This window comes from Cnephaeus nilssonii (genome assembly GCF_951640355.1).
Source record: "Cnephaeus nilssonii genome assembly, chromosome: X".
In the NCBI taxonomy this organism is placed as follows: Eukaryota; Metazoa; Chordata; class Mammalia; order Chiroptera; family Vespertilionidae; genus Cnephaeus; species Cnephaeus nilssonii.
In genome coordinates, this window is record NC_137071.1 from 116,533,388 (window position 1) to 116,556,688 (window position 23,301).

Consider the following 23,301-nt stretch of genomic DNA (forward strand, 5'->3'; position numbering starts at 1 on the left):
TAGATTTTAAACTTTTAAAAGTTACCTCAAAATCCACAAGAAAGAAAATGACAACAAAATGCATCAGGGTAGGTGGAATACTATAACAACACGGATATTGTTATATTATTCCACCCACCTTAATGCTGAGCCTTTAGGGGTTGCCACACCATAGCCTTTGGAATCCAGATTTCCACCAACTTTCATCGTATCACATGGTTTTCTCTGCTCAATGTACTCATTCATGGTTGACTCCAACAGGAAGGCGAACTTTCCCTTGGACTTCCGCACTCGGGCCACGCCGTCTGCTGTTGTTTTGGTAAACACAGATGGCTCTGCTGATTTCATGTAAGACCACATTTTCTCATAAACAGCAATTTTGGACCTCTGCAACAGAGATAAAACTTCTTAGAGCTACTAGATATTAAAACTGGAAGAGGCCCCAGTGCATTTGAAAAAATTGTTTTCAAACATTTTTATTGCAATCCATAATAAGCAAAGCATATTACACTGCAACCCAGTAGATATATTCATACATATGTAAACATGGTTCCAAAATAGATTTCTCAAACCATACTCATCCTTGCTTTGTGTGATGCTTTCTGATATTTTCTATTCTATCCATTTAATTCACTTAAAAATGCTGATCAGGACCCACTAAATTGATTTCATGGCTCCACAAATGGGTTGCAATCTAGTTTGAAAAACACTTTCTTAGTTCAATCTTCATCTTAATGCAGAAATCTCCCCGACAATATCATGCTATGTGATTACCCTTTACCTGCTTGAAAAAAAAAAGGCCATTGAAAGGCAGTGTACAACCATTTAGTCAGCCCACTCCAGCACAGGATATTAATTATTGTAAGAAAGCACTTCCTTATTCTGAACTGAAATTTGGTTCTCTATAACTCCCACCCTTTACCACTACCCACTAGAGCTATACAAAGCTGTTCTGTTCCTTCTTCTACAGATGGTTCTTCAAATATTGCAAGGCTGTTATTATGCCCCCTTCTCATCTCTTCATCAGGCTAGCTCTACCTACATCTACTACTATTTCCAGAACCCTCACAAGTTTGGTCTTTCTTCCATAGGCCCATTCTAGCTAGCAAGGTCTCTTAAATTAGAGTTTCTAGAAATAAACATGACATTCCAGAAATATAAGACAGAATAAAAAAGAAAACTGATATTTTTGTCACTAGAGCATTATTTTCCATCAATGCTGCCTGAGTTTGCATTAACATATTTAATCTTTCATCTATTCTTTCACAATTTTAAAGTACTCTACTGGAGGTGTGAGAATATAACCCAGTGAATATAGTCCCTCCGTCAACTCAGGTTGAGGCCAAACCAAAAATGTTAATATTTTCTACCAATTCAAGTTTCCTTCATCTTTACCCTTTTGAAATTTGAATTTAATTTTATTAAATTTCATCTCTATTTGGGTAGTCCTTAAACATGTGCTAAATGCTTATAGTTCTATGCTAGATATTCTGGAGAATATAAAGGAAGCATGGTCTCAATGACTCCATGACTTCCAAGTGAGTTGAGATTTAGGTCATTGGGAGTGAAAACCTTAGAGAAAAAGTCTAAAGTCATATTTGATCAGAGGTAAGGTAACATGATAGAAATTACAAACATACTAGAGGCCCTGTGCATGACATTCGTGCACTCATTGGGGTGGGGGGCCCTCAGCCCGGCCTGCATCCCTGTGCCCTTTCACAGTCTTGGAGCCCTTAGAGGATATCCAACAGTCATACATCTTTAGCGCTACCGTGGAGGCAGTAGAGGCTCCTGCCACTACCACTGTGCTGGCTAGCCATCAGCCTGGCTTCTGGCTGAGCAGTGCTCCCCCTGTGGGAACGCATAACCACCAGGGGGCAGCTCCTGGTGGTCAGTGCACATCATAGCAACTGGTCGTTCTACTGTTTGGTCATTTTTCATATTACCCTTTTATTATATAGGATCCTATATTTTCAGTAGTCTTTTTTATATATACAATATGATTTTATTTATACAAGTTAAAAACTAAACATGTTCTTTTTTTATTTTTTTCATTTCACTCTTTTTTAAAACTTTTTAAAAAAAATAAATCTTTATTATTCAGATTATTACAGTTGTTCCTCTTTTTCCCCCTATAGCTCCCCTCTACCCGGTTCCCACCCCACCCCCTGCCCTTACCCCCCACCCCACTCTCCTCGTCCATAGGTGTACGATTATTGTCCAGTTTCTTCCCGCACCCCCACACCCCCTACCCCCTGAGAATTGTCAGTCCACTCTCTTTCTATGCCCCTGATTCTATTCTATTCATCAGTTTATTATGTTCCTCAGATTTTTTATTCACTTGATTTTTAGATTCACTTGTTTATAGATATGTATTTGTTGTTACTTTGTTGTTCATAATTTTTATCTTTACCTTTTTCTTCTTCTTCCTCTTCTTAGAGAATACCCTTCAGCATTTCATATAATACTGGTTTGGTGGTGATGAACTCCTTTAGCTTTTTCTTATCTGTGAAGCTCTTTATCTGACCTTCAATTCTAAATGATAGCTTTGCTGGGTAGAGTAATCTTGGTTGTAGCTTCTTGCTATTCATCACTTTGAATATTTCTTGTCTCTCTCTTCTGGCCTGCATAGTTTCTGTTGAGAAATCAGCTGACAGTCGTATGGGTACTCCCTTATGGGTAAGTAACTGCTTTTCTCTTGCTGCCTTTAATATTCTCTCTTTGTCTTTTGCCCTTGGCATTTTAATTATGATGTGTCTTGGTGTGGTCCTCTTTGGATTCCTTTTGTTTGGCGTTCTGTGCACTTCCTGGACTTGTAAGTCTATTTCTTTCACCAGGTAGGGGAAGTTTTCTGCCATTATTTCTTCAAATAGGTTTTCAATATCTTGATCTCTCTCTTCTTCTGGCACCCCTATAATTTGGATGTTGGTATGCTTGAAGTTGTCCCAGAGGCTCCTTACACTATCTTCATAATTTTGGATTTTTTTTTTTTTTTTTGCTTTTCTGGTTGGTTGTTTTTTGCTTCTTTGTATTTCAAATCTTTGACTTGATTTTTGTGATCCTCTAGTCTGCTGTTGGATCTCTGTATATTATTCTTTATTTCAGTCAGTGTATGCTTAATTTCTAATTGGTCCTTTTTCATATCCTTGAGGGTCTCACTATATTTCTCGGAGGGTTCTAGAAGATTCTTGAGTAACCTTATAACCGTGGTTTTGAACTCTATATCCAGTAGTTTGCTTTCCTCCATTTCTTTCATTTGTGACCTGTTTCTTTGTCTCTGCATTTTGGCTGCTTCCCTGTGTTGATAGAGTGGCTTTGTGTGCTAGGTGTCCTATAGGGCCCAGTGGCTCAGCCTCCCTAATTACCTGAGGTGGACACTCTTGGTGCACCCCTTTGTGAGCTGTGTGCACAGTCTTATTGTAGTTAAGCCTTGATTGTAGTTGGTATCACTGGGAGGAATTGATCTCCAGGCCAATTGGCCGTGAGGATCAGTTGTGTCTACCATGGGAGAACTATGCTGGAGACACCCTTATGGGGCAGGACTTGGTTCAGTGGGGGTTTGGTGCTCACTGAGTCTGCCCCCTGAGTGTGTCTCTTATGGATGTGAAGAATTGTAATCTGGATGGTCTCACTCTGACCACTAGGTACACTGGCTCTTGGATCTCCAAGGAGGTGCAAAGTCAGCCACTGCCTGAGGCCACCCAGCAGGAGCTACAGAGAGATCTGCAGATTCCTCCTCTTTGTTTGGGGTTTGGAGGTGCCCATATGAGGCCCAGCTGTGAAGCTGCTGTCCAGCCTTGGGCCTTCTTTTGGAGGCTCTGGTGCTCTCTGACCCACCTGCAGTTTGACAGGTTTTTAGGTGGAGAAAGGCCAGGCCATTCGTATGCAAAAGCCTCTGTGCACAGCTTGGGTGGGGTTGTAAATTGGGTGGGGCGGGGTCTCTGGGAATCACCAGGGTGGAGCAAATAGCAATGGCTGCCTGTCAGCCCTGCCCTGAAGAGGCCCCCAGGTCTCTGTGTCCCATGGCACCATGCAGGAACAATGATCACTGCAAGCACCTCTGAGAGAAAGCTGCCCTTGAGTTCCAGCTTGATGCCAGACAGTCCAGTTTCTCTCTGTATGAGTCTGGGTCCCCAGAGTCTTGCCCAGAACTGGAGTTCAGAGCAGTTGGGAACTTGTATCCCCCTCTTGATTGAAAAAGACAACAGCGTACCCAGCTGCCAGCCCCTTTTGCGTGAGCCTCTGTACCTCCACACTTCCACACCTCTGCACCTCCTATCGGACTCAATGCACTTTTCTCTTTCCTTCTAGTTGTAGAATTTCCACTCAGCCAGCCTTCCCATGGTTCTGGATGATATTCGTTTTGTCTTTTAGTTGTAGTTTTAATGTGGTTGTGCATGGCAGCAAGTTCAGGTGTTTACCTATGCCACCATCTTGGTTGTCCTCAACTTTCAGTTGTCCTTTTAAGGGGTTTCCTTGATTCCGCTTCAGCTTTTTTGATTGTTTATTTAGTTGCTTTTTTCTGGACTTTGGCAAGCTGCATTGCATCTTTTTGAGACCTGCTTAGACCTGCTGAAATAATTTCAGAGGGCTAGAATTCCTGGAGCTATTACCATGGAAATATGCATTGTGTTTATGGCAATCAAATCCTCACTGAGGCCTTCACTGAGTCACTGAAATGATTCACTGAGACTGGAACATGAGGAATAGAAAAAAAAAAAGCCAATATGGCTGAAGCCAAATGAACAAGAGAGTTTGGTAGGAAATGAGCTTAGGAGAATAATCAGAGGTCAGATCTAGTAGGGTTCTGTAGGTCATGGTAAAAAGTTTGGATTTATTCTACATGTTATAAGAAACTATTGGAGGATTTGAGGTGGGATGGGATAAGATCTGAATTAAAATTTTAAAGGATTACTCTAGCTATTATATGGAGAACCAACTAAGGTGGGCGAGAGTGGAAACAAGAAGATTGGTTAGGCAACTCTTTTCATAGTTCAGGGGAGAGATGTTTGTGGCATGGACTAGGCTGGGAGAAATGGAGGTGGAGAGAAGAGATTGGTATCAAGATATGTTTTAGGGAGAAAGTGGAAAACTCTTGTTGATGGACATTTTCATCTGATTGTCCCATAGATACTTTAAGATTAAACATTTCTAAACCAAATATATTATCTTCCTTGAATAGCCTGGCTCTCCTTCTAAATTCTATCAGTAAAGCACCTAACATCCAAGCTAGGTGCTTTTATTTGTTATGCCATGTTCATTCTAACATAGAAATGCCTGTAGAATCTGTCCTTTTGTATTCTTTCCATTCTCATTACCGTTGTCCTGGGGTAGGCTCCCATCAGTTTTTGGTCTGGACTACATTGCCTCCTAACTGATCTACTGGTTTCATCTCTCTAATTTATCCAGTGATCCTTCCAAATGTTAATCTGATAAGCTACTTCCTTGTTTAAAATTCTGATAGTACCTACAGGACAAAATCCACTTCTTATGTATGAGTCTTTATGATCTTGGATACATTCTCTTATGTTCCAGTCATACTGGACTATTATTCACTGTTCACTGAAATATGCTACACACTTTCACATCTTATGCCTTTGGTTATGCTTTGCTTCTGCCTGAATTATCCCTATTCGCCCTACAAGATCCATAATAAACATCATGTCTTCTGTGAAACCTTTTCTGACTCTCCTCTGCCCCACAGATGTGCTTTCTCGGCTATCTGCCAAAAGCAGTTTGCTCATACTTTTGCTATAGAGCTGATTATATTACTTTAAGGTGAGTTGGCTATGTGTCTGTCTTCCCCACATTACTTGGGTGTTCTTGAGGACAAAGTCCATGCCCAATTAATTTTTGTAGCCTTCTCGGCAGTCAGCACAGTGCCTAAATGGTAGGCACTCAAGATATATTTCCTTAACTTAAGCTTTGGTCTGATCAGGGTGACAATTGGATTGTTGGTCAAAGATATCAGAAGGTTGGTGAAAAATGGCTATCAGCACTAGTTTTATAGCACTGTAGAATTCTACAGTTAAAGTTACTCTAAAGATCATTGGGCCAAATTCTCAGCTTAACCAATCAGGATATATGTTTTATAATCCTTTCCCCCCCAATTATCCTCTTTTGATGTTCACACCAATAATTTCCCCCCTAATAATTAAGGCCTTATAAGATCAAAACCTCATCCATTGACATTTATGCTCATTTCATACTACATTATTCTCATCTGACCCAGAAAACAATTTCTAAGCATCATATTGAAAAATATTTTCAATTACTTTATTTCAGCCGGAATTTTCTAGTCAGTTGCTCAAAGAATTAAAAAAATAGTAAATAATTCAGATGAACAGAAATATATTAAAAATAATGTTAAGAACATCTATGTACCCGCCACAAAACTTAAAAATTAAAAACGTTATGAGTTAGTTGAAGTCTGCTTATGTACCCCTCTCTAATTGCATACTTTTTCTTCCAGGTCAAAAGTATCCACTATACTGAATTTGGTCTTGATCATTTCTTTTCTTTTCTTTTCTTTTCTTTTCTTTTCTTTTCTTTTCTTTTCTTTTCTTTTCTTTTCTTTTTTTTTCTTTTTTGGTTAATCCTCACCCAAGGATATTTTTCCATTGTTCTCTTTTTTTTAGAGAGAGTGGAAGAGAGAGGGAAAGACAGAGAGAAACATTGATGTGAGAGAAACACATGGATTGGTTGCCTCCTGCATGCGCCTGACCAGGGCCTGGGCTGGGGGGTAGCCTGCAACCAAGGTGCATGCCCTTGACCAGAATCAAACCTGGGACCTTTTGGACTGCAGACCGATGCTCTATCCACTGAGCCAAACTGGCTAGGGCTGGTCTTTATAATTTCCTTGCATATATTTATAATTTTATGAGAATAAACTTTGGGAATATAGTCAATAATATTCTAATAACTAAGTGTGGTGTCAGATAGGTATAAGATTTATTGGGATAATAACTTAGTGAATTATATAATGTCTAATCACTAGGATACACACCTGAAACTAATATAATATTGTATGCCAACTGTAATTGAAAAATAAAATTATTAGAATAAACTTATCTCATTTGTAATGGCTGCATAGCATTTCAATTAATAGATATACCATATTTATTTATCCAATTCCCTATTGAAGGACTCTTAAGGTCAGTTTCTTTGTTTTTTTCTTTTTGCATTATAGATGACACTGTGGTGTAGATGTGTCTTTGGGCCATACAAACAGGTATTTTGTGTTCTTCATTTTGGCCTAATTAAGCGTGAGTGACAAGGGAGGGTGTTAGAACAATTTGTCTCTTACACTATTTACGAACAGACCATTGCTTCCAAAGATAAATTGAAGCCAAGGGCAAATGGGTCTATGAATTCTGATCTGAGTGCACTCTAATTTGGACTCATTTACTTCAACATTTACTTGAGCTCTTTGATTGCTGATACAGGTTAAAAGATTTACTCTTTTAGGTAATGATGCATTTCTAGGAGAATAAATGGCTGTGCTTAAAGTGTGCACTTTAAACGTGTTTGGTGTACATGCAGCATATATTAATGAATGCAGTAAATGCAAAGTTGGTTAGTGGCAGAAATGATTGGGCCCTGGTTGATGACTGAATTCTGAAAGCAGTTAGGAAGGGGGAAAAGAAATGGGTCATAATTGAGAAAAATTAAGCTGAGACATTTATCTTTCTAACTAGTATTTAAGTGACAGTATAACATTCAGACCAAAAAGAAGAAAACAATCTCTAGCATTTCTTTCTTTCTTTTTGCATTTTTTGCAGTCTGTCTTATTTTGGCTGAAATACTGAAGGCAATAAAAGGGATTGAATCTTAATCATCTGGGAGAAATTTAAAAATTATTGGCAGGATGTGTAATAGCAAGTTCATTTTTCTTCAACCTGCCACAATTCATTTATTTCACCTCATGGAGCACCATTTTGTACCTAAGAATGAATAAACAATGGTTATGCAGAGAAGCCACAAGACTTTCTCTTAGAACTGCTAGATAATTAGCAAATAAAATTCCTAAGGAGAAATACATGAGTGGAGGAGGAGCAGATTAATCCAAAAAACAGTAAAGTAGAGCTTTAGCATTTATGGATTCAACAGTCACTGTTCCAACTATTTGTAATAAATGATTAAGGTAAACAATATGGAGAAATTTGCCTTTTGTTGAAGTAAAAATCTGAATCAGGCCCAGTGAAGCTGGTGTGTGGAACCAAGTGGTTATTGAGTGCATTTAGCCTATCACTTAGACCTTGTATCTTTTTGCAATGGTGCTGGTCACTGCTCATCATTGTGCATATAAGTATTCCTCTGTAGACTCAGTTCAGTACAAGGTAACTGTATAGTCCAATGTTTGAGAGTGCAAAATCATACTGCTTGGGTTTGAATCCTATTTGCTAGGTGCATAAGTTATCTAGTCCCTATCTGTCTCAATTTCCTCATCCATAAAATGGGATAACTTTTTTTAAAGTACCTACTTCAAAGGTTTATTGGGAAAAATTACATGAGTTAATACATGCATCTCAGAACAGTGCCTTGCATACAAGAAGTGCTGAAAAATGTCACATATTTTATAGTACAGAAAGTATAATTTATTTTAGTGGCAGAATTTAATAGCACTATAAATTACTTCAGTCCATATTTATAGAATCATTACTTCATTTTATGGAGGAAATCATATGCTCAAGTATTATTCACTCATTTGAATCTCCAGACATATCCCTGGTGAATGCTCATGATCTACCATCAACAAAAATCATAATCATTTGACTTTGATTTAAAAAATCTTGTTGGTGGAGGAAAAATACTTAGGATGGCAAAATTTCCTTTTAAATTTATGTCTTATACTTCAGTTGAGGTACATATATTAAAATCCCCATTAACCAGAACACTGCTATTGGGGAGATCTGGTGAATGAAATATTCTGCTTCTCTAAGAGTTAAATTAGAATATCTACTTGATCAATGGAACATCCAATTGGACTTAGTAGAATAATAGATTTTTAGAGATAGACGAGACTTTAAAAAACATCTGGTTCAACCTCTTACCCAATGCAGCAATGGCTTCTCTGCTCAAATGTCTCTAGAGATGAGATACTCCCTATCCCAGAAGAGGCTCAGGAGGTAGCTTACTCCATGGTGGGAAAGTTCAAGTTGATAGAAAGTTCTTTTTGTTGGTCTGGCATCCTTCATGAGAGTCTCTCTCCTTTCCAATCTTCTGCCTTTTGCTTGAATTGGTCAGTCCTCCCACTGTGCTTCCATTTCCCCATTGTAGGTAGCACTGATAATATTACTTTGTAATTATCATCTCCAGTGGAATCTGAGCTCCTCATTCCTAGTGTTTAGCTTAATACCTGGCATGTAGGAAACTCACTATGCATCTGTGGAATAAATTAATGCTAAAATTGTAGTTCCACACACTGGTCCTAATTCTACCCTCTGAAATGATACCGAATAAATATGCTGTTTTTCCACATGATGTATGGCCTGAAGAGTCTGAAGAGTACCACCACCATGTCACCAGTTTATCATCTTTTGTAAAGTAAACATTTAAGAGCCTTCATATGTTACTTGTATGACACAAATTCTAGTCCTTCTCCTCCCCTCCCCTCTGGCCATTATATATATATATATATATATATATATATATATATATATATATATACTAATAAATGGGTAATATGCTAATTAGACCAGGAGACCTCTGGACGTCCTTCTGGACAAAGCCATGGTGGTGGGGCTAAGGTAGAGGCAGTTAGGGGCTATCAGGCCAGGAAGGAAGGGCAGTTGGGGGTGATCAGGCCGGTGGGGGGGCAGTTGGGGAAGAGCAGGCCGGCAGGGGGGGCAGTTGGGGACAATCAGGCTGGCAAAGGGGGGGGGCAGTTGGGGGCGAGAAGGCCGGCAGGCAGAGTGGTTAGGGGCAATCAGGCAGGCAGGCAGGTGAGCGGTTAGGAGCCAGTGGTCCCAGATTGTGAGAGGGATCCCAGATTAGAGAGGGTGCAGGCCGGGCTGAGGGACACCCCCCCCCCCCGTGCACGAATTTCGTGCACTGGGCCACTAGTATATATATAAATTTTCAAAGTCCCTCCTAAAGGGTGGCCCCCAGAATTGACCACAATATGCACAATATAGTGGCACTAGAACAAAGGACAATGAAGCCATCTCTTCTTATGATCTGAACTTTAGTGTAATTTTTCACTTTGACAAGCTTCAATAGACATGTTTAGATATGTTCATAGTGTAGATAACAAAACAGATATGTAGATAACAAAACAGATCAATAAATTGGAAACATAACTCTCAACAGAGGCATAATCTGCTAATGGTCTTAATGGTATTACTTTAGTGTCAGCTTGCAGACAAGTTTTACATAATTTGAGAAGAGAGTATTGGTGTTTATGATATCTCTCTGCCCCAAATATATACAATGTGTTCTGAGTATTGAGAGGATAGGATGAAGGAAAGGTCAGGGTAAGATGGTTTTATGTACTTTGCACTCCATTGTTCCTCAAAAGGGAATAGTCTAGCTTCATGTATTTATTTACTTTTTGGCCACTGTTGTCATTATGCCTATGTGTCCATTTCTATCACTGTATGTACAAGACTAGCTTTGTACAAACATGTCAAATAAAGACTAGATATGACTTTGGGTTCTCAGTCTCTTCCCCTCTCCCCTGATTTCACTGTCTTCCTCCCTCAGAGGTCTATCCTGTACCCATTTTTTGCCATCAGTAGGCTTGGTTCTCATGAAGGTGTTTACTGATATTGTAAGAACTTTTGTTACCCTTGAGCAAGAGATCATTTTTATTTGAATAGGAGACTCATATCTTAAAAAGGAGAGTGGGTTTCTTGGCATTGTTAAAGTTGCCTTTTAGGGACTGGAGTAGGCCAGTCCTGTGAACAGGACAATAAGAAAGGGGGAAATGGCAAGAGTTTCACTCCTTTTTGCCTTCTCTTATTTTATTGTGGATTATTTATTATTTAACTAATAGAGGCCCAGCGCATGAAATTTGTGCGTGAGTATGGTCCTTAGGCCTGGCCTGTGATCAGGGCCATCTTTCCCAGCTGTCCGCTGCCAACCGCCACCCACCCCCAGTTCTCCATTTGCCATTGGGTGATTGGTGCCTGATGGCCGGGGGAAGGGACTGAGAGGTTGGCTGTTCCTGCCCGCTCACCAGCTCCACCCCTGCAGCAGGTGGCCATCAGGTGATTAGAGCCTGCCAGCTGGGGAAACGGACCAAGAGGTGGTCAGTGCACCTCATAGTAACTGGTCCAGCAGTCATTCTGGTCATTCTACCTTTAGGGTCAATTTGCATATTACCCTTTTATTATATAGGATAGAGGCCTGGTGCATGGGTGGGGGCTGGTTGGCCTGCCCTGAAGGGGGCCCTGGATTGGGTTTGGGGGTTCCCACTAGGAGGTGGGGCCACCAGGGCAGGGGCCATGGGGTTTGCAGGCCATCCCGCCTTCAATCAGAGTGAGGGGGTCCCTGCTGGGATGGGGCTGGTCTGGGTGAGGGGCCGATGGCGGTTTGCATGCCAGCCACGCCCCCAACCAGGGTGGGGGTCCCCGCTGGGGGGCGGGGCCGGCCTGGGCGAGGGGCCAAGGGCGGTTTGCAGGCCGGCCATGCCTCTGATTGGGATGGGGCGTCCCCGCTTGGAGGTGGGGCCGACCTGGGCGAGGGGTTGAAGGTGGTTTGCTGGCCAGCCACACCCCCAGCTTTGTCAGGAAGGACGTCCGGAAGACGTCCAGTCTAATTAGCATATTACCCTTTTATTAGTATAGATTTAGTCAATCTTTTTCTCTGGATTATACCTTTAATTAAGAGAATATCATTAAAAACCATAACATGCACATATGTAATACCTTAATCAATAAAGAGAGAAAAAAAGCATAGATGACAAAAAAAAATGAAAACCATAATGTGTGTTTTCTTCTGAATTATTTAGCTGCCTTTGAACGTTTGCCTTTAATAAAAGTTTAGGTGGCATCTCTAGCTGGTACAAATTTTAAAAAGGTGGCTTTAGGCCTCTGTTTACCTGAACTGAGTGCTTATAGACCCCCTGTGTGCTTCCTGTGTCCTCTCTGATGTTCGGAAGCAAATATTACCTCACTGAGCTTCCCAAATACTGGGATGTGGACAGGTGATCCTTGGAAGGCAAGGCACTGGAAGGAAAGAAAGCTGGCAATGCAACTGCTCAAGAGAGCTCCTAAGCTCGCCTTCTTTCTTCGCTCTCTTTTTTGCCTTTCCTAATGTTTCATGGCATTGGAAGAGCACGAGGTACCTAGTGTGGTGGGCTGGGTAGGAGAATAGGGGGAAGGGCAAGGCCTGGAGGGATGGGACAATTCTCAACTTCTTTAGTGTGGTTAGAAGTCTCATTATAAACTTGAACAAAAAGATAGATACAGAGGCAGTAAAGCATCAAACAGTCTGTCAAATTACAGCAGGAAGGTTAGGGAGAGGTGGGGAAGATAAGAGATCAATCAAAGGACTTGTATGCATGCATATAAGCATAACCAATGGACGCAAAACTCTGGGGGGTGAGGGCATATATGGGAGTGGGGTGGGGGGGCAATGGTAAGATATGTACACATATAATACCTTAATAAAAAAAATTGGGAAAAAAAGAAGTCTCAGGTCTATATAAATTGTTTAAGGTTAGGACTGTGAAAGGGAGATGTTTGTGGCAAGAATGCTTTGCCTATCATAGTATTCCCCTTTCTTACTCATAGAGACCTTGGTTTTGTCATGACCAGAAGCAAGAGATAGTTGGATTTCTTTAAGTCTTATATTTGCATAAGGGTTTCTGGTTGCTAAGTTGATATTACAAACACTATCTCATTTAAACCCCACAGCAACCCTGTGAGGTAGGAGCTGCAGGTATCTTTGTTCAGTGTTTAATCCTTAGCACTTAGAGCGGTGTCTGGTACTCAGGCGCTCAATAAATATTTGTTGAACAAAAGAATGAATGCCCATTTTATAGATGAGAGAATTGAGGGTGAGAGAGGATGCCCAGTGGCAATGCCAAGAGGTGCCACAATGGGCTTTAGGCTACCTACTCATTTTCATTAATCCACTCCAAACTCACCACAATCAAACAAGTCTGGGAGAAACTGTGTATTTGCTATGCAAACACATTCTCCAAATAAGTTCCACCTAGAATGCCACCCTGAAGGGCCTCTTATATAGAAATTTGGATATTGTCATTGGCTCAATAACTTGCCCCAGGTCACACAGCTAATGAGGAACAAAGCTGAAACCCCATCTAAGTCTGTTGAATTCAAGGCTACAGACAGATTTGTTGTTTCTCACAGCAAACCTAGCCTCTTCAGCTTTAACACTGACAATATTCTTCTTGAACTCACCTTTAAAATGTTATTTATTTCTTGTTTAAGCTTTTTTTAAGGGGTAAGTTGTAAATTAACCCCAATCCCTTCCCACTAAGGACTGCATAAATGAATGTTCTTGATATACATTGTAACCCTGTAACAGGCCACTAGTATTCACATTTAACCTCATGATGGAAACAGAACAATTTGGGGCAGAAGAAGAAGAGCACATCTGGCTTGCCAAATGCATCTGACACATGCTTTTCTTCCACATCTGATGAGGTGTGTTTGGAAAAAGAAATCATTGAATTTTAATTAAAAAAAAATGGTTTCCACTTGATTTGGAGCAAGGCACACAGGAAATTATTTTATTTCTGAAGCATGACCCAAATCTAAATTTCATTGTCTTTCTTTCATTCACTTTGGTTGGCGCATTTCTAAGCATTCAGACAAGTACTGCTTGTCAGTTTCCTTTTGCCTCAATCAGTGACTGCCATATCACTGTGTATTGGTGAAAGCAAGGGGAAGAAGGAGAAAGAAATAATGTATTATTTGCTTGGGCAACAATCCCATGGGCATACATAGAAACTATTTCCTTTAAATTTACTCTATTTGTGTAAAATTGAAAATAAATGAACTCCCAGGTCTAGGTATGTCATGAAAGAATATTGTGATTTCTGTCTGAGAACCATACTTTCCTTCAAGAGAGCAGATTAATACAAGGAAATATTTGTGCAAAAGAAAAGAGAGTATACTCCCTTAACTTCCACCTAGCCTGACATTCTTTTTCTGGCTCTTTGAGTTGCTATTTAATGTTGTTTGGAGCCCCTCTCTCTAATTCTCTTTTCCAAGGGAAGAATTCCAATAAAGGTGGGGAGAAAGTTAACAACATTTACAATTTCCTCCAGTTTTTTAAAAAATAGTACTTCCTTGTTTCAGCTCTTATAGACAGGTTGAAGAATTGGATATAATCAAAATTGAAAGTGGTAAAATTTCCAGAGATGCTTTCCTCTAAAAATTCCAAATAACATTGTCAAGTACTTATTCCAAATGCCTTTGCTTAGCATTTTCAAACCAAGTTACAGTTACATTAAGGTCACCACTGTAAATTTGCTTTTTCTGAGTCACCAGAAGGAGGATAGTACCTGCATTTCATATGAGGGTCAAGTCTAGGGGAATTAGGCAAGTGGAATGGTAGAGCCATTCAGTTTGGTTATTGTCAGACAGTGACCCGGGGCTTGAAGCAAGATATACTAAAAGCCCCAAACTAAAACAAATGCTGCCAAATTGCAGATTTGCAAACCTAACCCCATTAGGAAAAAACAAACCAAAACCAAAACAAACAAACAAACAAAAAAATCCAGGAAACAGATTCATAAGCTGAAGCAAAGTTGTAGGTGTGTTTTAAAGAATCATCTAGAAAACTAGATTGTTTTATATTAAAGCCTATGTATTTACTGCCACTGTTGAACAAAAAAAAACACACCAAAGTATGAAAATTCTCCAAAGAAAACCTAATCAAACCATTACTTCATTTGATTCGAGTTTCTGATACATACAGTCATCACCTTTATTCAGTAAATATCAATAGTGAACGGCAGAAGGAAGCCATGTTGAATCCTAAAGGATTTAAAAGAGTAAAGGGAAATTGGTTGCATTTCTGAACATCATGTATTTCCTAGTACCTGTGAAACCTGTGGCCTGTGGGATAATTTATTAGCAGTACCTGGTCATTTTTGTGCCTGCACCTTATTACCAAAGAAATAAAATAACTTGTAAAACAGGCCCTTTATATCTCGAGCAAGACTGTTACTATCTGTTGCTATTCCAGAAAAGTGGAGTAGGACAATCATACTTTAAAAAAATTATGTATTTTTTTCTTTAAGACTCTCCTGCTTGCCTTCTGTTCCAAATCTGATCAACTAATGGCAGACCTCTGTCATCAGTAATGCTTAATGCCCACTACCTCCCACCCTTCATCTTCACCAGTGTGCCACATACAGTAGTTAACTCAACAAATTAAAGAATGCTTATGCAGACCTGAATGTTTTTCAGAGCCTATTAAGATAAGCTGTAGCTAAGAGTTATCTGCTTTCCTTTTTCATAATTAGATAGCTTGTTTCTATGAACCCAATATTTTAAACGTCACTTCCATTAAAATGACTTTTCCTTCACAGTCCTTCATATAAAGACTACAGAATATTTAATTAGGAGCCCTCCTTGACAGTCCTCTGTCTTTGAGGCCTGGTTTCTTTACCTTCTGTCTGGAAATTGCTTGTCAGTGTTGTGGGGAAAGTGGATTTCCTACCCTTTCTCCACCTAATGGCAATCTGCATTTCTATCCAGGTTATTCATTACCTACTCACTGAAAAGCATGTTATTAATGAGAAGCAGATAAGAGTCATGCTGTCCTCCCCAGGTTTAAATGAATCTTTAAGATGGTACAATCAAACAGATATGCAAAATAGGCCCTTAATGCAACATTAAGTTTACAAATTTAAACACAAAATCAAGGAATGCAGAATTTTTAAAGTTTCTCAACATTTCAGCCTTGGCAACATAGGGCATCCTAAATATATAGTACAGAGTCAGGAAGGCATGGATCCAAAAGTACTGAAGAAAATGACCCATGTTTGTAAGGGAGACTCTGAAATTAGCTACCAGACTGGAATGCTGTTTCCACACATATGTAGATTGGCTCAATCTCAGTTTTTCAATACCATTTGAATTTTCTTATCCCTTATTTGTGCTGCTTTGCCTAGATAATAGTATGCCTTCACCATGTAACAGATTAATTCCTAGGGGGACAAAAATTATGGCATGGATTGGCTTCATTTTTGAAAATCAAATTTTATTTTGCTATTGATACATTGGCTGTTTTATATTTATTTCTTAAAGCCTTCCTTTTTGGTTTCTCTGACAAGCAATTAATGATCTGTAAACATCAAAATACACTCGTAAATCCTATTTATTGCTTTTATCAGTTGTGCATTTTCTGATATATAGATTACTTAAGGTAGGGTCCAGCTGTGTTGCATAGCCAAAGGTTTTGGAAGAAGAGGGAAGCCTTAAAAGATAACAAATGGTTTTAACTTGTCCTAGTTAATCTTTGAACTGAAAGGAGGGCAAGCCCAGTAATTGTCTGGGAAAACAAAAAAGCCAGTATAAAGCAATTCAAGGTGGGAAGTCCTAATACAATGAGTACTGTGCTGCATCCCATAAGTGTCACCGGAACAGGTATCCATGGTAATCCTATATAATAAAGAGGTAATATGTAAATTGACTATCACTCCAACACACAAGATGGCTGCCCCCATGTGATCAAAGATGGCCACCCCCATGTGGGCACAAGATGGCCACCACAAGAAGGTCAGTAGGGGAGGGCAGTTGGGGGCAATCAGGCCTGCAGGGGAGGGCAGTTGGGGGGGGACCAGGCCTGCAGGGGAGGGCAGTTGGGGGTGACCAGGCCAGCAGGGGAGGGCAGTTAGGGTTGACCAGGCCTGCAGGGGAGGGCAGTTGGGGCCAACCAGGCCTGCAGGGGAGGGCAGTTGGGGGCAACTGGGCTGGCAGGGGAGGGCAGTTAAGGGCGACCAGGCTGGCAAGAGAGGGAAGTTAGGGGTGACTGGGCCAGCAGGGGAGGGTAGTTGGGGGTGACCAGACCTGCAGGGGAGGGCAGTTAGGGGCAACCAGGCTGGCAAGGGAGGGCAGTTAGGGGTGACCAGGCCAGGAATAGTGGGCTGTTGTGGGAACCAGGCCTGTAGGAGAGGGCAGTTAGGGGCGACCAGGCTGGTAGGGAGCAGTTAGGTGTCGATCAGGCTGGCAGGGGAGTGGTTAGGAGGTGATCAGGCTGGCAGGCAGAAGTGGTTAGGGGCAATTAGGCAGGCAGGCAGGTGAGCGGTTGGGAGCCAGCAGTCCTGAATTGTGAGAGGGATGTCTCACTGCCCGTTTAGGCCCTATCCCACTGGGATTGGCCCTAAACAGGCAGTCGGACATCCCTTGAGTGGTCCCAGATTGGAGAGGGTGCAGGCTGGGCTGAGGGACACCCCCCTCCCCATGCACGAATTTCGTGCATTGGGCCTCTAGTAGTGATATAATAGGAGTTAGATAGACCTGAGCAAAGTAAGAATGACAGGCCTGGTACAGAAGGTCACCAGGGCAGAAAGCCCAGGGTGCCTAGCAATGGATAATTGTAAGGTGGAACCTCATCCTCAGGATGACCTTTTCTTCCCTAGCATATTGCTGGTCATGCAGTTTAGACCCCCTGACCTTTCATATCTCTGGTCATGCCATTTGGACCCTCCCTTAACCTTTATTTCCCTAGCATGTCACTAGTCATGTGGTAGACCCCCTTATAGGAGGAACAAGGGGGCAGGAGAATAGTCTAATACAACTCCCATACAAGCCTTTGCATGACCAATTCCTTAAGCATTGTACCTAGAGATAACATCTAGGCCTCAGTTGTGTTTCAGCTCCAGGCCCAGAAAAGCAGCAAGGCCAGGCGGGGCAAAACCACCTCTGATATCAGGACCAGACATCATGATGACTAATGACCCTCTGCCCTGGCATAACAAATCAGTAGAGACTATGACTCTGAAAGGACACACCTGGAAAGCTGATGGATATGCTACTGAGATCCTCCCCTGTGACCTCCAGATAAAAACCCTTAAGACAAAGGTCCCAAGCCTTTCCCTGCCCCCTTCTTTCCTAGCAGTTCTCTCTCTCTCTCTCTCTCTCTCTCTCTCTCTCTCTCTCTCTCTCTCTCCACACCTGCGCCTTTCCTCCCTCTTCCTTCCCTCAAGGCATGCACCTTTGCTTTATTTCACCTAAGATCCAAGGGCCCTTCTTTTGTCTCTGTAACTTGTTTTCTGAGCCCATGCAGCTCAGCTGCCTCACTTGTTCCATGGCTTATGTCTACCTCTGTGACTTTCTAAATAAACTTTTGCTTGTATTTGAGTTTTGACTCTGAATTCTTTCTTAGCCAAAACTTCAGGACTGAGGTTTAACATTCTGGTGCCATTCGCCATTAATAGCAAGGGTCCCAGGAGAACAGAGTGGAAAAAGATTGGACACTAGCCGTACAAAAACTGATATGGTCTTCATAAAAGAGAGATAAATTACCTACTCTTCAGCAAGAGGGGGGTGCATAGAGGTCTCTTTTCTGTAGTAATTGAGATCATACTTTTGTTTGGGAGATTATGGCACTGCAAAGGAGGTTAGAAAGGAGGGATGGTTATTCTTAATTATTCATTATTGTTACAAATAATTAGTGTTTGGAATACTGTTCCTACCTTGTTAACAGTTTCCCACACCATCTTCACTCTGTAGGAGTCTTAGCAATGCCTACACAGATTGAACTGATTAATAAATTGACCAACTTCCCCAGAACCAATAGTGTGGATGAAGCCTGGGTAATCTGGCCTATGGCCTGGAAAGCATTTCTCTCCCTCCTGGGAATTGGAATGCTGCTTCTACCACCAACTGCATCATATGTCTGTAAACCTAATACCAATAGTATGTAAAAAAGATAATGGCAATCTAGAATTTACAAAAGGGAAGGAGGAATAAAAGATCACAGCACTCGCACTTCTTTCTTTAAGGCTTAAAGGGCCAGCACTTTATTCTGGTTACAAATGTCCACCTTATCACTCGTTTTTAGAAAGATGAGCTCTCACTAACCCTCCTTGGTAGAGATACTAGAGGGAGGGGTCCAGCTCAAATTCCCCTCAGCAATGACCTTCACTTACTTCCAGGAGGCGTCACCCTGCCGTAGGGGTACTTGGAGCTGTCTACTCAACAAGTCTCATAGGTAAGAAAGGTTGAATCCCTGGTCTCCCTAATGCCTCTGCAAGAAACAAATGCAATTGCATTGGCTGCCCAATGCGCAGGCCCAGCAGGTTATAATTGGAAAATGGAATGGGGGTAAGGACTAGGCAGTGATATATTAGAAAAGTACTTCCAGATGAAGAGCAGCAGTTTCCTGGCTCCTGGTCTGTCTTTTCCTTCTGCACGAGTTTTAAAATATGTTCCTTTTCCTGACAGCATTTACAATCTCCTAATTTTGAGCTCTTCCTGGTGACCAAATTCATGTTTACTCAACTAAAGTCCTCTTGGTTGGAAGTTTTTAGGCATGAGGCTCCCTGAAGTTTCTTAAAAGTAGTAACATGGTACAGCTGCATCATAATAAAAGGCATGGAAAAGGACAAAGAGCTGGGGAGGTATGGGGTAACGTGATAGTAGGAGAGAGCTTTAGCTAACAGCCAAGAGTTCAAAGCTCTTGTTGCAATTTCTCATTCTGCCCCTTTTCATGTTTAAGGACATTTCTCTTGCACGTAGCTTCCTACCATATTTTAATACTCGAACTTCCCCATGTGAAGGCCAGTTCTTCTGTTTGTCCACCTACTGTTCTAGGGACTGAGGAATTTGTTTTTTTTTCATCTGAACCATATGATTTTATTCTACTTTTTGATACTTCTATAGTTTTTCGGGACTGAGGAATTTGGAGCTTGGGATTCCTGGAAGCCTCTGTAAAATCACCAACATAGCAGCCCTGGCCACCTGAGATCCTGGAAGTTAAATGGGGAAGGATATAAGGGGAGGGGCTTGTAGGGTAGTTTTCGTCATGTTCTCAGGAGTTTTCAAACTCCTGAGCAATATCTTACTTCTGTCCCATTGTTTTCTCTCTTTATGAAATTTCTGGTGCTCATACTTCTTTCTATTGCTTTTGTTTTCTGATGCTGACTAGCACCTAGGGATGGCCACCTAAATTCTTCCAGGTAGGGACATTTGAGATAAGAGGTTCTCTAAAGCCTCTGTAAAAGCACTAATATAGCAACCCTCACAATTCTAGACCCAGCAGGTAAGAGAAGGAAAGAGAAAGGGGGAGGATTAAGGTTAGTTTCAGCTTCTGGTCTATTTTGTACTTCTGTCCCATTTTTTCCCTAAGAAATTTCTCTTACCTACAGCCTTTACCTAGGTCATACTGCTTGAAAATCTTGAACAATAACCAAAACTTGGACCTATCCACCTGCAGTACTCTAGGATAGGACATTTGAATCATGGTGTTGCTAAAGGATCCATAAAGACATTAATGCAACAGTTCTGGTTACCCAAGACCCACAGTGGAAAAGGAAGGGTGTCATATGAATCATAGGAGAAAGAAGTAGGTCAAAATTATAAACATTTTGAGGCTTCTGGGCATTATTCCCCTGCAGTCTCATTTCTCCTCCATTTATAGTTTTCATAACCTTTTATTGTTCATAGTCTCTAGCTAGAGACTATTTTTTTTAACCTCCCTTATAGAGATCTGCACGCGGGGCACCCTAAAGCCTCAGAGCCAGCTGGACCTCAGATTATACCTCCTGAAACAATCATCTCCCATTGGTCTTTGTTGATGAGAAGAAAGTTTTTAATTTCTCTCCCTTTCTGTCAGGAATACTCAGAGGAGGAGGCTACAACTCAGACAGTCAGCTGTGATCACTCTCAAGATACTTCTTCCTGCCAGACAGGCCCCAGATATATCCTACTCAGGATTCTATCTGTACCATAAGCCCAGCCTCTAGCCTCCTCCCTGCAACCTTCACATAGGATTAATAAGAAAAAGCAAATTCAAATCAAAGCAGAAATTCTCTCATATGTTGTATAGTCAAATGTTCCTCAAAGAGCACTCTAAGCCATCTATGTTGGAGTCACTTGGGGTGCTAGTTTAAAAATGCAGATTAATGGAACCTATGGAATCAACATCTTGGAGGGGAGGCATGAGACCCAATAATTGGTATTTTAAAATATCTCCCCAAATGATTTTATATGCAACCAGTGTTCTAGTATAGTATAGTCATTCATCAGATTATTGACTCTGCTATTCAACATCCCTGACAAGTGGCCATTAGCATGTTCTTGAATGCTTTCAAAGATGAACAGCTCACACTCTATGGAGATAGCTCATTCTATTTTTGAATTGCTCTATTACAATGTTCTTTTTACAATGAGCAAACACCTCTATCCCTGTAATATCCATTCTAAGGCCCCACAGAACAAGTATAATTCATCTCTAAAATGTCTACCCTTCAAGTATTTGAAGACAATCCTAATATATTCTACTGCTACATATTTTCTTCAGACTAAATAGTATCAATTCTTGTGAAGCCGGAAACAATCTTGTAAAAAATTGTAGACCAGTCCTTATAGGTCAGATCTTTGGGTAATTCCAAATAGGAATGTTTTAAGAAAACATTGACAAAGAACTATTAGAAGCCATGGTTATCCTCTTGAAGGAGGTGTCCTTCAAACACCTGTCCCTTATCTTTTACTTTCTATGGATGTGTATTTCATGCATTTATCCAAGTCTCATTGAATTTATTTATATTTCTCCTCAATCATTGACCATATTATTTTCAACCTTCTTATTTGTACAATTGGATGAAACCTCAGGTCAAGAAAATAAAACAAAAGTTTTCTTCAGGATTTGGTCAGTCAGAGCAGTTTACTCCCTGCTGCTTTCATATATAATTAATTTCAATTATTTGCTAATCACAATTACCCAAATTGTTGTTGTTGTTGTTGTTGTTGTGTGTGTGACATTTTAATAATGTCATAAATTAAATCCACTGAATTGTGTGTGCACACACGCATGCATGTGTGTGTGTCTGTCTCTTTGGAGGAAAGAAGCATGATACAAATATTTGGAAATCAAACTTCAAAATTTGTGCATATAGGCTTTAATGTGATTCTCTTCATGATTATCCCATTAATGCTACCACATTCAGGTAAAAGACTGTTTATTTTGGCTGAAATAATGTCTAATATAGTGGGGTTGTTTTTAAATATGAAAGGTTGGTTATGAAATCTTTTATTTGGTATTATTAGGCAAACCATAGATGGAGTTTGCTTTTCAACACTGGTTCCTTAAACTCATTTTAAAAAGAAAACTATTCTTTGGAGAGTCCATTTTCAATGAACTTCATCTTCACATGCAAAATGTAATTAAGAAATTAGAAATAAGACAGTGCTCAGAGCACCTTGGTCTCAAGCAGTGATTTCCAATTGATCCTTGGAAGTCTATTTATTGATTTGTACTGTTATACTATTGTTTCAAAGTCATAATTATTTTTTTGGAAACTGTTTTTATTTTCCTATCCTAATCTCCTTTAGACAGGACTTTAGGTATTTTTCAACACATACATACACACCTCCTCAACTTCAGTCATGTACAAGATGAAACTTTGTGATATTAACTAATGTTCTATCTCCAATAACAGTTACCCAGTGACCCTCTTCCTATTGGGACAGACGTATCTATGGCCTAACAGAAGATGAGAGTTGTTTGAACAGGAATGGAAAAGAAACAGAACAGAAAATGCCTTAATATTTTGTTTCAAAATAGACTTTAAAAAATTACAGTAGATAAACATAGCATTGCCATATGATCTAGCAATTACACTCTTAGGTATGTACCAGGAGTTGAACACAGAGTCTCAAATAGATGTTTGTTACAACATCCTACCTAATAAAAGAGTAATATGCAAATTAACCATCACTCCGCTACACCAACCAGCCATGCCCACCAACCAATCAGTGTAAATATGCAAATTAACCCCAACCAAGATGGCTGCTGCCACAGAGAGCAGGAGGGAGGCTTGGGTTTCCCCAGCAATAGAGGAAGCCAAGTTTTCCACACACCCTGGCGGGCCCAGGCCTCCACTCAAGAATACAAAGTTTCAATTATAGAAGATAAATCCCAAGAAAAATGGTGGCAGCCACAGAGCTGGAGAGAGCAGGCTAGGGTTGCCCCCGGCGACTGAGGACGCCAAGCTTTCAACCTGCCCTGGCCGACCCAGGCCTCCGCTTAAGGCTACAAAGTTTCAATTATAGAAGGTAAACAAATCCAAACAGAAATGGCGGCAGCCAGGGAGCAAGCAGGAGGCTTGGCTCTGCTCCAGGCTACAAAGTTTTAATTGTAGAAGATAAATATATCCCAGATACCAGGGCCTCC

At 40.7% G+C, this 23,301-nt stretch overlaps 1 protein-coding gene across 1 annotated transcript in view; it reads right to left on the reverse strand.

The window, feature by feature from the left end:
* The window catches only part of GRIA3 (glutamate ionotropic receptor AMPA type subunit 3), a 373,784-nt gene that overhangs the window by 23,344 nt on the left and 327,139 nt on the right, over positions 1 to 23,301 (reverse strand). Inside the window, exon 13 of the mRNA XM_079764724.1 lies at positions 119 to 366. Coding sequence (XP_079620850.1) covers positions 119 to 366 — 248 coding nt within the window. The remainder of the gene's footprint in view (positions 1 to 118; positions 367 to 23,301) is intronic.